The sequence below is a fragment of the Caloenas nicobarica genome, chromosome 3, assembly GCF_036013445.1.
Source record: "Caloenas nicobarica isolate bCalNic1 chromosome 3, bCalNic1.hap1, whole genome shotgun sequence".
NCBI classification, from domain to species: Eukaryota; Metazoa; Chordata; class Aves; order Columbiformes; family Columbidae; genus Caloenas; species Caloenas nicobarica.
Genome location: NC_088247.1, coordinates 111,586,455 through 111,599,624, shown reverse-complemented (window position 1 = coordinate 111,599,624; position 13,170 = coordinate 111,586,455). Strand labels below are relative to the sequence as shown.

General features: G+C 38.4%; 1 protein-coding gene across 9 annotated transcripts in view; it reads right to left on the bottom strand.

The window, feature by feature from the left end:
- The window catches only part of EHBP1 (EH domain binding protein 1), a 224,540-nt gene that overhangs the window by 52,842 nt on the left and 158,528 nt on the right, over nucleotides 1–13,170 (bottom strand). For all 9 annotated transcript variants that reach the window (XM_065631700.1, XM_065631699.1, XM_065631701.1 and 6 more), the window contains one exon: nucleotides 164–311. In XM_065631700.1, the coding sequence (XP_065487772.1) occupies nucleotides 164–311 (148 nt within the window). The remainder of the gene's footprint in view (nucleotides 1–163; nucleotides 312–13,170) is intronic.

Below are 13,170 nucleotides of genomic sequence, written 5' to 3'. Positions count from 1 at the left end.
GAAGTGACACAGTACTGATTTAGGAAACATATCTACAGCCAGGTCTTTTGATATGTGCACCCGATGAACAACAACGTTTTGAAGTGCGAATAGAAGTGATATCCAAAAAGGTCTCTGGTTTCTAGTTTACCATAGGAATAATATACAAGGTTCCTCAGCTCACCTCCAGATGCCTTTGACCTTTCTTTCAACTTTTCTGCAGCCATTTCACTGTAGCTAGGAAGTTCTGACATCTTCACTCCAGATCGAGCTTCTGCTATTAGCTGACGAGCTCGCTCTCTCAGCTGCCGATGCCGCTCTTCATCTTGCTGCTAAGATATATTGAACAGTTGCCAACTCAGTAATTGACAGAAATGCAATTTCATTCTCAATCTGATCATCATGATAGTAACTGGTTTACAGCATGGTGCTTGGCCCACATTATAAATAGGATGCTCGATATCAGTTGGGTGTCACACCACAATTTTTAAAGACATCCATGAATCAGATTTTTTCTTAAAGCATCCCCCAAATTATTAATGCATTAGAAACATAATTATTTGCAATGTAAATAATTTATAAATTATATTCCATAAAAATACCTTGATGAAAACTGACATTTGAAAATCGAAAATGACACTTTTATCTCATAGCAATAACTACAAAAAGTTTTACCGTGGCTATAAAAATGGTTTTACTAAATTGAATTACTTGTTTGAGTAATATTCTCTCATAGAACTGAAACGAGAAGCCAGATGTTTCTTTCAGTTACTCCAATCACCAAGCTGACTTCAAAGTGTAAAGTGACATCTAATCTGAAGCACAGAAAGGAATGTAATCCTTCGACTCCAATGGATAGATCTTTAAAAACAAACAAACAAACAACCCCCCCTCCAACTAAACTAATGAAAATGAATGAAAGAAAAAAAGATGCCAGAGCAGAAAAGACTTTGCATCTCTTTAAAACATCCTACTAGTGAGGCTTTGGTCAGTAAGTAAAGAGATCATATTTGAACTATCCCAGAGAGCACTGTCAAAGTTTGTAACTATCTTAGAAGGACGGTAATATTTCAGTTACATAAATTAGCAAAGTTCTACAGCATGAAATTTTGGAAAAGACTAACCTACCATACTAAAAAATCGTTAAGAAAAAGTGTTTAAACGTATTTATAAGAATCAATTAAAGTATAAGGGAAACTATTTCAGTTTTCACCTGAAAACTACATTTTGGGTTTTTTTTTTAAAAGTTTGGAGTGTTTCCCCCCCCGCCTCCCCTGCAATATTATAAACGCTTGTAAGCGCAACAAAGTCAGCATTTGGCTTTAAGTCAAATCTGCCAATAAGTTCATATTATTGACATAATGACCAGGAAAAAGCCCAGGTACAAGCAGTTGACCTGAACTAAGTGGAATATAACAAACTGCCTAATTTTGGAGAGCCGTCCTGGCAGCTTTCCCACCGACCCAGAAACCCGGCACCCCCACACCTGCAGATGCTGCTGAGAGCTGCTGCTCGGTGCTATTTAGTTTAAGCAATCATTAATAAAACAAGCACAAAATACTAATTAGGTACATTTTACCCATTTCCATGTAAATTGTTTGTTTGTAGCTATTTACTCAGCATTGTTCTCGGCACAATAGGAAAAATGCAAATGACTGAATCAGAATGCAGCCCTAATGGGACTTTCTGTTTATAACCATTAGCCCAGAGGTGTGCTGTTAATTCAATCCTCAAGCAGCAAGATTTAGCCTCATTAACAGCTTGCATGGGCAGGTTACAACTCATAAAACCCTACAGTAAACAAAGTATATGGACACAGCACAATATCTTGTCTCTGAGTGACAGAACCCTGATTCCCTATCAGATTGCCTTGATTTACTTTTCTACTAATGCCCTTCCCGCGGAAAGACAATTCTGCCCGGGCCCTGCAAGGCAGCGGGATGGCACATCGGCTTTGTTTGCTTTCTCGCTTTTTAACTTCCCAGAAGGCACAAAGCAAGAGTTCTATTAAAAAAACTTATTTGGTAAAGTACACATTAGAAAAGACAACTGGAAAGCTTCCCCCCTGCTCCTATGCACTATAATAGATCAATTTAATGTAATTTCTAGCTAGCCAATTGATACAGCAACCGATTTTATTTCGACCTCTGGTATTCGGTAACATAAATTACGTTCAATTTTACATGAACTAAACCAGCACAAATCTCTACTATTTGTAATTCCTGGGATACAGGAACTTCTGGGTTTGATTTAAATTACATTTAGGAAGGAATGTGCAAAATTTATTTCAAGATTCCTGTGTGGTTTAACATCAAACAATTTAATCTACCAGAGCCGCCGTAGTTTAAAATAAGGCCAGTTACGTGTTTGTGGCAAATGTGCCCTAAACTGAGCCGGCTGACTCCCCCCTCTCCTTTCCTCCCCTCCTCCTGAAAGAGAACTTGTATCCTGGATTATTAGCATAGTCATTAACATCCCGAGGATCTCCAAGCAAACACAGATTATTGTGGCTTGTGTTTGTGCTGATTAAGCCAATAATCACCAGTGGAAAAAGAGAAAAAACAGCCTAGTTCTCGCTTAAATTCAATTCAGGTATTTGAACCTTCACTTACTGAGCTTGGCAGGGGGAACACTGATGGAAGGAGCAATGAAACTGAGAGTAGAAAAGTAGGTAGATAAAGTTTTGAGGTACAAAACAATTATTAAACAGCAAGTCAATCCCCTAGATTTTGGAAAGGCAAGCACTCGGGAGAAGTGCAGAGTCATGAATAGATATTTAAAAAAAAAAAAAAAAGACACAAAAAGAAGCTCTGCACTACGAAAGGACCATGCGAACACACATACAACAATTTTTTTCCTGTACAGTTGAAGAGAAAACTCGGTAAAATCTTTCACCCTCTGGCATGAACCTACTAACATGCCAAAGAGACATTAAAGTTTGCTCTGCTATTTTCCCCCAATTACTTTGTAATGGTCTAAAAACCTGCCACACGGATGCACAGCGAGGAAAACTTCACCATTTAAGGACAAACTCTTGAAGAATAAGTAATGTAATTCCTTGTTTCCCTCCTATAAAAATGTATTGGTATGCAGTTTTTATATTTCACAGTTCACCGACATCTCGGCAAGCTTTCTTCCACTGCTTCAATGGTGCTACTTTTAATTTTATCCTCCTTAGTCCTAGTAATTAAAGTGATCAGCAGTGGCATCCCAACGGCTTTGACACAGCTACAACCCCCTAGCAGACTCTGGCTTTTAAGGGTGAGGGGAAGAAAAAAAGGACGGGAGTTTCATTTCACTGGAACAAGAAAATCAAGCTTCTCCAATCTTCAATTTTATCCAATTGTTCTTTCAGCAGCCTTTGGATCTTAAGAAACAAATAAAAATGGCTGCCATTAGGGGGTCCTTTTTGTACTTGCCGCAGATGGCAATGACTGACATTACTTTGGCCAAAAATGATGCTGTGGATTTGGGAAGGTGAATTTGAATGTGAAATGCTGGCGGGGCAGTTCCCGAGATCATTACCCAGCCAGCAATGTCGCTTTGTGGTGTCAGAAGCTGAGAGCTGACCAACTCAGTAAAATATTGAGAGTGGTGGAGTTTTGCAGGGACAAAAAACCAATAACAACGACGAAAAAACACCACACCAGAAAAACAGCCACCCCCATAAAACCCGTCTCCTTAAATCGGTAAAAATTCTGCTATCTTCTCGCATTTTCTAAAAAAGAAACCAAAACCTCTGCCAGGGATTTTCAGTCACCCTTTGGCAGAATTTTGGGAGGATCCAAATTGAGTTTACACCAGAAGTCTGATAACATATTATCTTCTTCCTATAAAAAATATAATCCTGTGACCTGCATTTATTTGACGTTTAAAAAGAAAATTCTTTACCATGTCCATAGACTGGGGTCGGCGGCGAAGTGGTAAATTAGTGATACTCCATAGCAACAAAATTAAACCAGAATTGTACCTATAAGGGGGAGCGATTCCTGTAGCTGTAGGTTTCAAAATTGTCTGTGGTCTGCCCTGAGTGCACAGCACATTTAAGAGAAAGAACTTGACTGCCACCTCTTTCATCATTAGACAGGAAGAACGGCTCTGTTACTAGCCATTCAAAAAGAAAAAGACTTCTGTGCTTGTCCAGAGGCAAGGATTACCAAAATGTACCTATTCAGTTAGTAGAGAAGACAGAATTAAAAAAATTTAAAAAATAAAAAAATTACACGGGCTTTAAAGGTTTGGGCAGACTGGGTTTTACTGTGACCTTGATCGGCTCTTGTTTGAGTAAATAGGATTTGGGATGAAACATTAAAACTGTTTAGCAGATCTTTTCAAACCATTTCAAACTTTACTTATGTTGGTTTCTAATATAACCAGACATGCTTGTAAATGGCCACACCTGCTCATTTCTCTGGGGATGGCCTGATCTCTGCCTTTTCTAACAAAGAAAGGATGGGAGAGAAAAAAAAAAAAACAACCAGCCTTTCTTGTTGAAAAACAGAGTGGAAAGTCAAAATCTTTCTCAAGTTTGTCCCATCTGGTCAGATTAAATCTTTGATCACTCTAGGGACCACATTTATGTTTGGTCTCTCCTACCATTTCAGAACAGCTTCAAATACACAGGTAGCAAGCAAAATAAGAATTGCTAAGCAGGGATCACTTGATGTAAACAAAAGTGCATTGGCTTTGGATTTCTGTGGCTTTCTTAGGTATTTTCTGCCTGGTGTCTTCATCAGGTAACCTACTACCAATAAACTGTATGTAGCTTGAAAATATTTTTTCATGAATATATATCACAAAAAGTATCAAATCACTTGTCATAAAGAAGTCGCTATTGGCTTACGGTCTATGGTACTGATGGACTAATTAGACAAGTAGCCCAAAGACTTAAACTGGAAGAACCACAACATCGTAACAAAACTCTCCCCTTTAAGAAAAAAAAAAAAAAAAAGCCCCCCAAATTCACAATAAAATAGGGCTGTGTGGCTGTAAAATGGAAAACATCTCCTTAAATCTAGGAGTTATTTTTAAAGAAATGTTAGCCAGCATTTTGAAATTTTTATTTCTTTTTTTTAATATTATCTATGTTGTTCTGGAAAATCTACAATTCACTTGGTACAATATTTCTGATGTGAAGAATGCTGGCTGCAGAAAAACAATCCATTAGTAATTTAATGCCTTGTGTCATTGTGAAACTGAGAAACTCCTACTTTACTGAATGAAAAAACATATACAGATATATTTGAAAAAAGAACGGCTGACTAAGTAAGTATCACCTTGTGCTACATCCAAGGCCTCTTGCTGGTTGTCTGGCTGCTCTTTTGTAGGCAAAAAGGAGCTGAACGCTCTCTGGCTCCTTAGATCTGGCCCAACAAATGCACTGCCAGTCATGCACATGGATCCAGCTTAAAACCCAGTGTGAGCCTAAAAGAAGCTAGTCAAACTGGCACCTACTCATGCAGAAGGAGATAGATTTGTCATGACAGGCTGATTATTCAATGTAAAGAAACAGTTTAGCTTTTCTAATCTGGTACAAATACATCTTTTTCAGAGAAAAAAGTAAAAGGTCTAACAGTTCAAGTATTTAAAGTAAAGAAACCAACAAAAAAATTGTAACGTCAAAGTGAACCATAGCTATTTGTGCTAGAGCGTTCTGCAAAACAGCCCTGCAGTTCTACTCAGATAAATAAGATTTAACCCGTTTAACCCTTTAGGAGTTGCACATCTATGCGACGATCAAGGCGAGCATTTCTATTTCACACTGCACTTGGCTCTATGGCAAGTTTTAAGGAACGGCTGAAACACCTAATTCCAAATACACTTTCTGTTTTCCTGCTCTTCTCGCTCGCCTGCACCGATACCAAAAGCAAAGCGCTTTCCTGGTGAACAATGCGAGGGCAGCCCTGCCTACTGCCGGGGCTCCCAGGGAAGATCACTGAGAAAGTCGATCTAAACCCAAAGCAGCGACAAAGCCCTCCGCTAACTTCTTCCCTGGAATTTTCTCTGCTTACGCAAGTTTGTGCTCTCCCTCATCTGGGGAGTATAATTAAGGACAACAATCACCTAAGGGGTTGGGATGCAGAAGCTTGTTACGCCTGTCACCGTAATTGTCAATGCTGTTGGTGTTACCCACAAACAGGGTCTCAAGCATGCAGGCTGAGAAATATTCTAAGACGGTGCCATCAGCCAGACAGGGCAAAATGTCCTATCAGAGATCAATACTCTAAAGATGGTATTTTCTATGCCTTTCCCTAGCTGAGTTACACACAGAAGTTAAAGAAGCTGCTTACTCATTGTAGGAGTCAACATTCGTTGAGCTCCATTTAAGGGATTTTCTCTTGTGTAAACTTGATTTTATAATTAACAAAAAAAGAGTGGTGTTATGAAACAAAGACTTTTGGCAAGTGTATGGGATGCGTAAGCTGGAGAGCAGCATCTTTCAGACTGCCATCCTGGGAAGCTTCCCTCTCGGGCGGGCAACGCCGCGCCAAGGGAGGAGGACGTGCCCTCCTGAGGAATGCTCCCGGTTCACTCCCAGCCGAACAAAGCCGAGCGGGCTGCAGGGAGCCTCCGAAAGTTGGTTCCCCCCTCCTGCCTCTGAATTTTCAGGGGAGGGTGGTCGGATCCCAGTCTGCTTACATGTGATGAGAATGGATACAAGAAGCTCAAATTCTGTGCCTCCCTGGATCCTATTTTGCAGGTTGTTTTTTTTTTTTAAATGTCCTGCAAACTGCTGGCAGCTTGTTTTTTAATGGAAAATACCAATCGCCTAGGATCTATACCTAGCCTTTTGCCAATAATGAGAAAACTTCACCTTCTGTCCCCAGCAATTCTTAGGAAATCTTTTGCTGTTATTCCTACAAATCCAATTACAGATTGTTGAGTAGCTAGTGGAGTAAGCTTATTGAGGAGTGTCACATCACTAAGTCGTGCGTATGTGTTTCAGTTTGTAATGTGGTCTGAGCCGCTGTAGAGGTGTCAACTTAAAATGCAAGTAAGTAGCAGAACAGGGCTAATCCCAGCCACTACTCCCCTGCAGCCAAATTGTAGCGCAATGAATGACAGTGGAAATGCAAAGATGCCACTGTGCTTATCACACACAGCCAGATGGTGGACCTGGATCAATGCACACATGCCACGATCAATGCATTTGATAAAGAATTAAGAAGAAAACTGTACATGTTATCAAAGAACTTGTACATGGCATAATTATGATTCTGCATGTGCTTACTGATGATATTGGAGACTCAGAGGCAGGTGATAATGAAACTGATAGGAAGAAATAGCTTAAAGGCTACAGCATATGGCCTCAGCACTAAGAAATCTTGTCAAATAGTTCAGAAAGCTTTTTTAACTGTTATTACCGGCTGCTCATAGTGCAAGCTGGTGGCAACGTTTTAATTTTTTTTTTTAAATCTGAAATGTCAAAAAGTTACAAAAGCTGTACTTTTCAGAACGGTTCAGAAAATAATTAAGACGCTATTGTGTTTTAAATACAGCAAAAAACCCTACAAGTAGAGCGAACATTCACCATTTTTTGGGTGGTGGTGGTTGCACATTTTTTAATATATATATAATTCCTTGTTCCTGAATAAATCTATTTAGACTTTGAGGGGGCTTGTGGCAGTTTAAGGAATGTATCTGGGTAGCACTTTGCATTCAGCATGTCATTTTCTACAAGATACAGTTTTGATATTATTTCTTGTCAAATGTAGAGTTTTCCCCGTTACTGTTTGTGCTCTGTCAGTTGCATTACAGCCACCTTGGATGTGAAGGAAGGTAATTAAAAAATTGCGGAAAATAAAGTCTAAAGTAATTAAAAAAAGCATATAGGTTTATAATGTATAAAAGGTACCTAAAATACAAATTCTCATGCTCCAGTTGATAGATGAGCTGTCTAATCAACGCCTGGACGTAACTTAAGTGCTCTCATTAGTGTGAAGACCTTCAGGCTAAATATGACTAAATCCCTGAAAAATTGCTTCTGCAATAGAAAAATCCCCCTTACCATTTTCCTCTGCCTAAATCATATCAATTAAAAAGAGAGAGAGGGAGGGAGGAAGGGAGAGAGGCATTTTCACATGACTTTGTTTTAGCTGACACTCAAAAAACTATCTGCTGAATCCAGTTTAAAATGTTTCAGCAAAAAAAGTTCATTAGCAATCAAAGAAACAAAAAAATCACGCTGAGTTTAGTTTCTCTTTCACTTTAAACCTGGATCTTTAATCAACACTAAAGCGTATAATGCCCATTGAATCCTTTTCCTTATTTTTTTCAACCCCAAATATTTAATCAACAGTGCAGTTTTACATTAAATTAGAAAGTTTATCAAAACGAGCCTCCAGAAGACAGAAGCATGTATTTTATTTGCAGCGGGCTGAGGAGGGACTCCCCCACCCCCCCAAGCCCCGAATTTCAATTTGTCCTGACAAACCATTGGGTATTAAATTCTAAAGGCACGCAGAGTGCATAAAGAACTGATGGCTTGATTAGCTCTTGTGGTGCAATTGAAGGAGCTGTCTCTCTCCCCGCTTCTCCATTTTGAGAAACACTTTGATCTCCGTTCAAGTCAATTCATGAACATCAACTGACAAGACTGCATGAAACACCCCAATGGTTAGGCCCAAACTCGTAGCAAACTATTTGGTTTCATTAAGGCTTCAGGAGAAGTGACCAGTGACAGTCTTTTCATTCTGAAGCCAACAGGCAAGTGACTATTTAAACTTTAATGTGCACAATGTACTGCTGAAGGCCGCTACACCTATAGGCAGTCACTCAAGTATGAATGCCTTTACCTACTATTTTGTGACATGTGAACTACTAAGTGCAGCTGCAGTCTCATTAATGCATTTGCCCAGATTTGTTTGCAGGACTAAAGAGATGATTCGCGGTATTTCTGGTGGGAGAAACGACTGTATCTTCAAAGGAAGAAGAACAGCAGGTGCTATATAAAAGCCAGCGATTAAAAAAAGATCGTGTTTTTAAATGCAGTACTTTACTAAACATTTGCACGAACGTAGCAGAAATATTATCCCTTCCAGCTGAAAATATAAAAGAACTTGAATCAGATCACCTGCAAAATGCAGAGTATTCAGTCTGGTTTCGAGCTTTGCTACAGTAAACTAAACATCACTTTTCCCCTTTTTTAGTTGCCCTCCCCAAAGAGTCCCACTTCAAAGAGTTCATTTTTGCACCAGTTCCTGTCAATGCAGGTCAGAAACACTAAAGTGGAAAGTGGCTGCAGTGCCGTGGCACAAAGAGTCTCTGCGGCTGAAATCAAACAAAGCCCAATTAAACTAATCATAACGTCCCAGTGAACACAAGGAAGCTCACCTGGTATTTCTGGACTTCTTGTGTGAATTCCCAACTCTACTTGGTACTTGGTACTATAATTACCCTGACCAAAATACTGTGAAATTACTGCTCTGATCTACTAATGGCTGCAAAAAATCAAGTCGTCGTGGTTTCATGCCAAGGGGCCGTAGCAAGGTGGCGCAATGCTTTCTGACAGAGATGACAACTTCTAAAAACTCAAAAGGGAAAATTAACGGGATGTGGTTTATGTTGCCAAGGACTGTTCATTAATTACCAATTTAATCACTGCTGGAGGCATGACATTACAAAAATCTGGCTGAAAGTTCTAATAGATTATGAAGACCACCTAAGAAGAGTGACCAAGAAATGTACAAAACAATTAATACTGTTTCACTGCTATCAAAGACACTCAGATTATTTTACATCAAGTGAAGCAAAAGAATTAGTAGCTTCACAGTGCCACCGCTAGGAACTGTAAATACAATGGCACACAATTAGTAATGCACATGTGACTTTTCGTTCAAGGCATATATCCTTGGGAAAGCCAGAACATGATAAGGAGAACAAAAGAAACATTTTTAAATGAAATGAATAAAGATTTTAACTCTACCCTTGTGCATGCTGAGCAATAACAGAATAGGCGATGCAAAATACAGCTCTAAGTAATGGCAATATCATCCTGGGATTCACAACAGCATGTACTGAACATCCACACTGAAAATGTCCACAGTTATTAGCAGCAATAGAAAAAGAGCATTCCAGACGCTACGAAACCCACGTCTCGCTTCGTACACAAAGGGAGAGCTCTGATACACTGTGAACACTGAGACTTTGTTTTGGTTTGGTTTTTGTACTTCTTTTTTTTTTGCTAGTATTTATAACCAGATAGAAGATGTTTAAGTTTTTGAACTGATGCTGTTCAGATGATCTTAAAATTCAGTTAATAAATTGACAGCTTATTTTCTGGGAGCATGCAAGGTAATGTTACAGCTGCAGACCACACAGCACCTTTAACTTAAATCCACATAATAAATAACCGCATATTTATATATTTAGGCTGGATGCTTAAGTAGTGTAAATAGATACAGCTTAAGGAAGTAACAGCACTAAAACTCAGCTGAGAAACTGAAGCATTTATATTTAAAGCTGAAACTGCAGAACATTTGTCTTGCATTATCAAAGGTTACGCTTTATTCATGAAATCCCTCCTGGTATAAAACTGACAGTGCATACTAATTCTTCTTAGAAATGAGTTTACTTGCGCTAATTGATTTATTTTCCCAGCTATGTCAGGGAGTTGTCAATAACCGTAATATTTTACAGTGAAATATCACAACTTCATAGTAAGAAAGTGCTTAAGCAGATCAAATATGAAGTCAAAAGACATAGAACCTTCTTGGAAAGTTACAGATTACTTTTATTTTTCATGTATTGAGTAACGTTAAATGAAACAACTTGTTTGTTCTTGCCATCAAGGAAATGAGATCAGGCTATCTCAACCTTAGCATGTCATTATAAAGAAGTAAATATCAGTTCAGTTGTGGTTTTGAAGTGTTCAGTCAGCAGGTCTAACCTTAATTTAAAGAAAAGTATATTGTTAAAACAGCTATAAAACTTGGAATGCTCATGAAATGTAAATACTACACAGCATAGTCTTATCAGCTTAGACCATATTTAACCACTTTATAGTAGCATACAGACAGGACATACAAATGAACGACAGAGAATAAGTTACCAAAGCTCAGAGATTACCAAAATATTGTTCAATCTTTTTACCAATTAGATGGTCACTGCTTCTTTGTAATCTCAGGAAGATCTAGTGATCATATCTAAATCTGGTCACAATTATCAGCATGACAGACTAGTCTTTTTTTCAATCGATATTTTCCAATTAATATTAAAAGAACAAGGTTGCCATCTGCAAAATCCTAGACCTCAATAAATTCATGTTAGATGTTTAATTAATAAAGATCAGCTTTTATCTCTTCGGTTTTTTAAGAAAACCAAGATGGGAGTAACTTGGGAGTGTTTCCTTAAATGAATTAACATTACCACCTCGATCACAGATATTTATCTTCCAGCTGAGGAGACTACAAACCAAAATGCACTGATGAGCTAGACGCCTTTCCTAATGCAAGAAGAATCTCTACAGAAGTAGAGATTCTGGTTTCGTGTAGAAATAAAAATTACTGAATAAAGCTATCCAGTACTTATTTTCAAGAACCTGTTAAAATATTTGGAGGAAAGAATACTTGCAATGCCAACTTGTGTTTAAGGCATCTTTCAATCGAATTTAAAGAAGCCTATTTTTGTTGTCTACTGTGAATCTGCATTTGTACCACTTTATGGTCATTTTGACTGGAGTTTACTTTTTGGTCACATATTAGAGTTGGACAGTGAGGAGCTTATTAGCTCAGAGAGGCAGCAGATTATTGCAGGACAAGATCAATAAATAGGAACACTTATTAAAGCATTTTCTCCGAGCATTTAAAATAATTACTTATTTTCATTTTATTGCAGCTGGCATATCCCATATCTGTGCAAATGTATGCAATCAAAATTAAAGTAAGAGTATACAAACTTTCAGATTTTGTGAGTTTCTGATGCTTTTCTAAAAAGACTTCCATTTCCACTAGTCCACTGGATACAAAAAAGTTACCATTTTGCACTCAAATATTTATGAAAATGAAAAGTAATGGGCAAAACAGATTGACACTTGAAGTAGAAAGAGCTTATTAAATATGAATTAGATACAGCTGCAACAAGTCCTTTGAGCAAGGGAGTAATAAAAAGCAATATTCTGAACAGAAAAAACCAATCTCATGGCATAGCCTGTTCATGCTGCCCTCTGTATACAGACAGTGTTTGCATGTTTGGAGGTACCAGCTTTTTGGTGAGGTACTTCATATCTGCAAATTCTACTACAAAAGCTGAATATAGTCCCCACTGCTCTTTCAAACATATTTCTAAAATATATATTTAGGCAGCTATTGCTGTCATTCAACTTGAATAAATATGAAATAATGATAGCAGAGATAAGTAAAACCAAATCATTCTCTGTACCAAAAGCAGGCTGGCAACAGCTGCATTTTAGCACAGCAGTAGCGTCCAGATTGCTCTCTGAAAACATCCCTTCAATTGATATTAAGTTGGTTTTAAATACTTATTGTATAAATGAAGTCCCTCACAATTTTTAGTGTAGTCATCCTCAGAATGCTGCTGTGAAGAAAGAATTACTTTTTTCTATTTCACAAGAGGCAAAAGACAGAGTGAGTTTCTCCAGGCACCACAGTGTTGAACTCCTGCATCCCAGAACCTACGCTAAATTCTAAGTATGCAAAATTTTTGGCAGAATCCATATGAGGGGCCCAGTCCTGCACCTAAATGCACCAAGGAGGAATCCTTAGTTCAAGCAAAACTCAAATAACTTCAGAAACGATCTGTGGCCCGCGTTAGGAAGAAAAAAACATCCTTTGTCAGATGAGCACTATTTTTCATTAATTCCACACTAGACGGCATTCTCTGCTAAAGTGATCTACTTTGCAAAAACAACTTTATGAGTCTCAAGCACATCTCCCATTGATTTCCCTGACAGATCTGGATGCTCAATACATCTGCAAATCAAACCTCCGCCTCAAATGGCAATGTGGGAAGGAAGGATACACAATTAGTGACCGCTTGGAGGAAGCTTGGTTCACAACACTCAGCAGCACTGATCAGGAACTCTGAGGCAAAGGCAGCATTACATTTAATTCTTTCCAGCACCTTAACCGTGACCTAATCTTTTTGCTCCTTGCAGTCCCTGCTTCATTTGCTGTACACCTTCCAATTTCTGCAACCAAAAGGACAGACGTACTCTGGACAAACAGCCTTCTA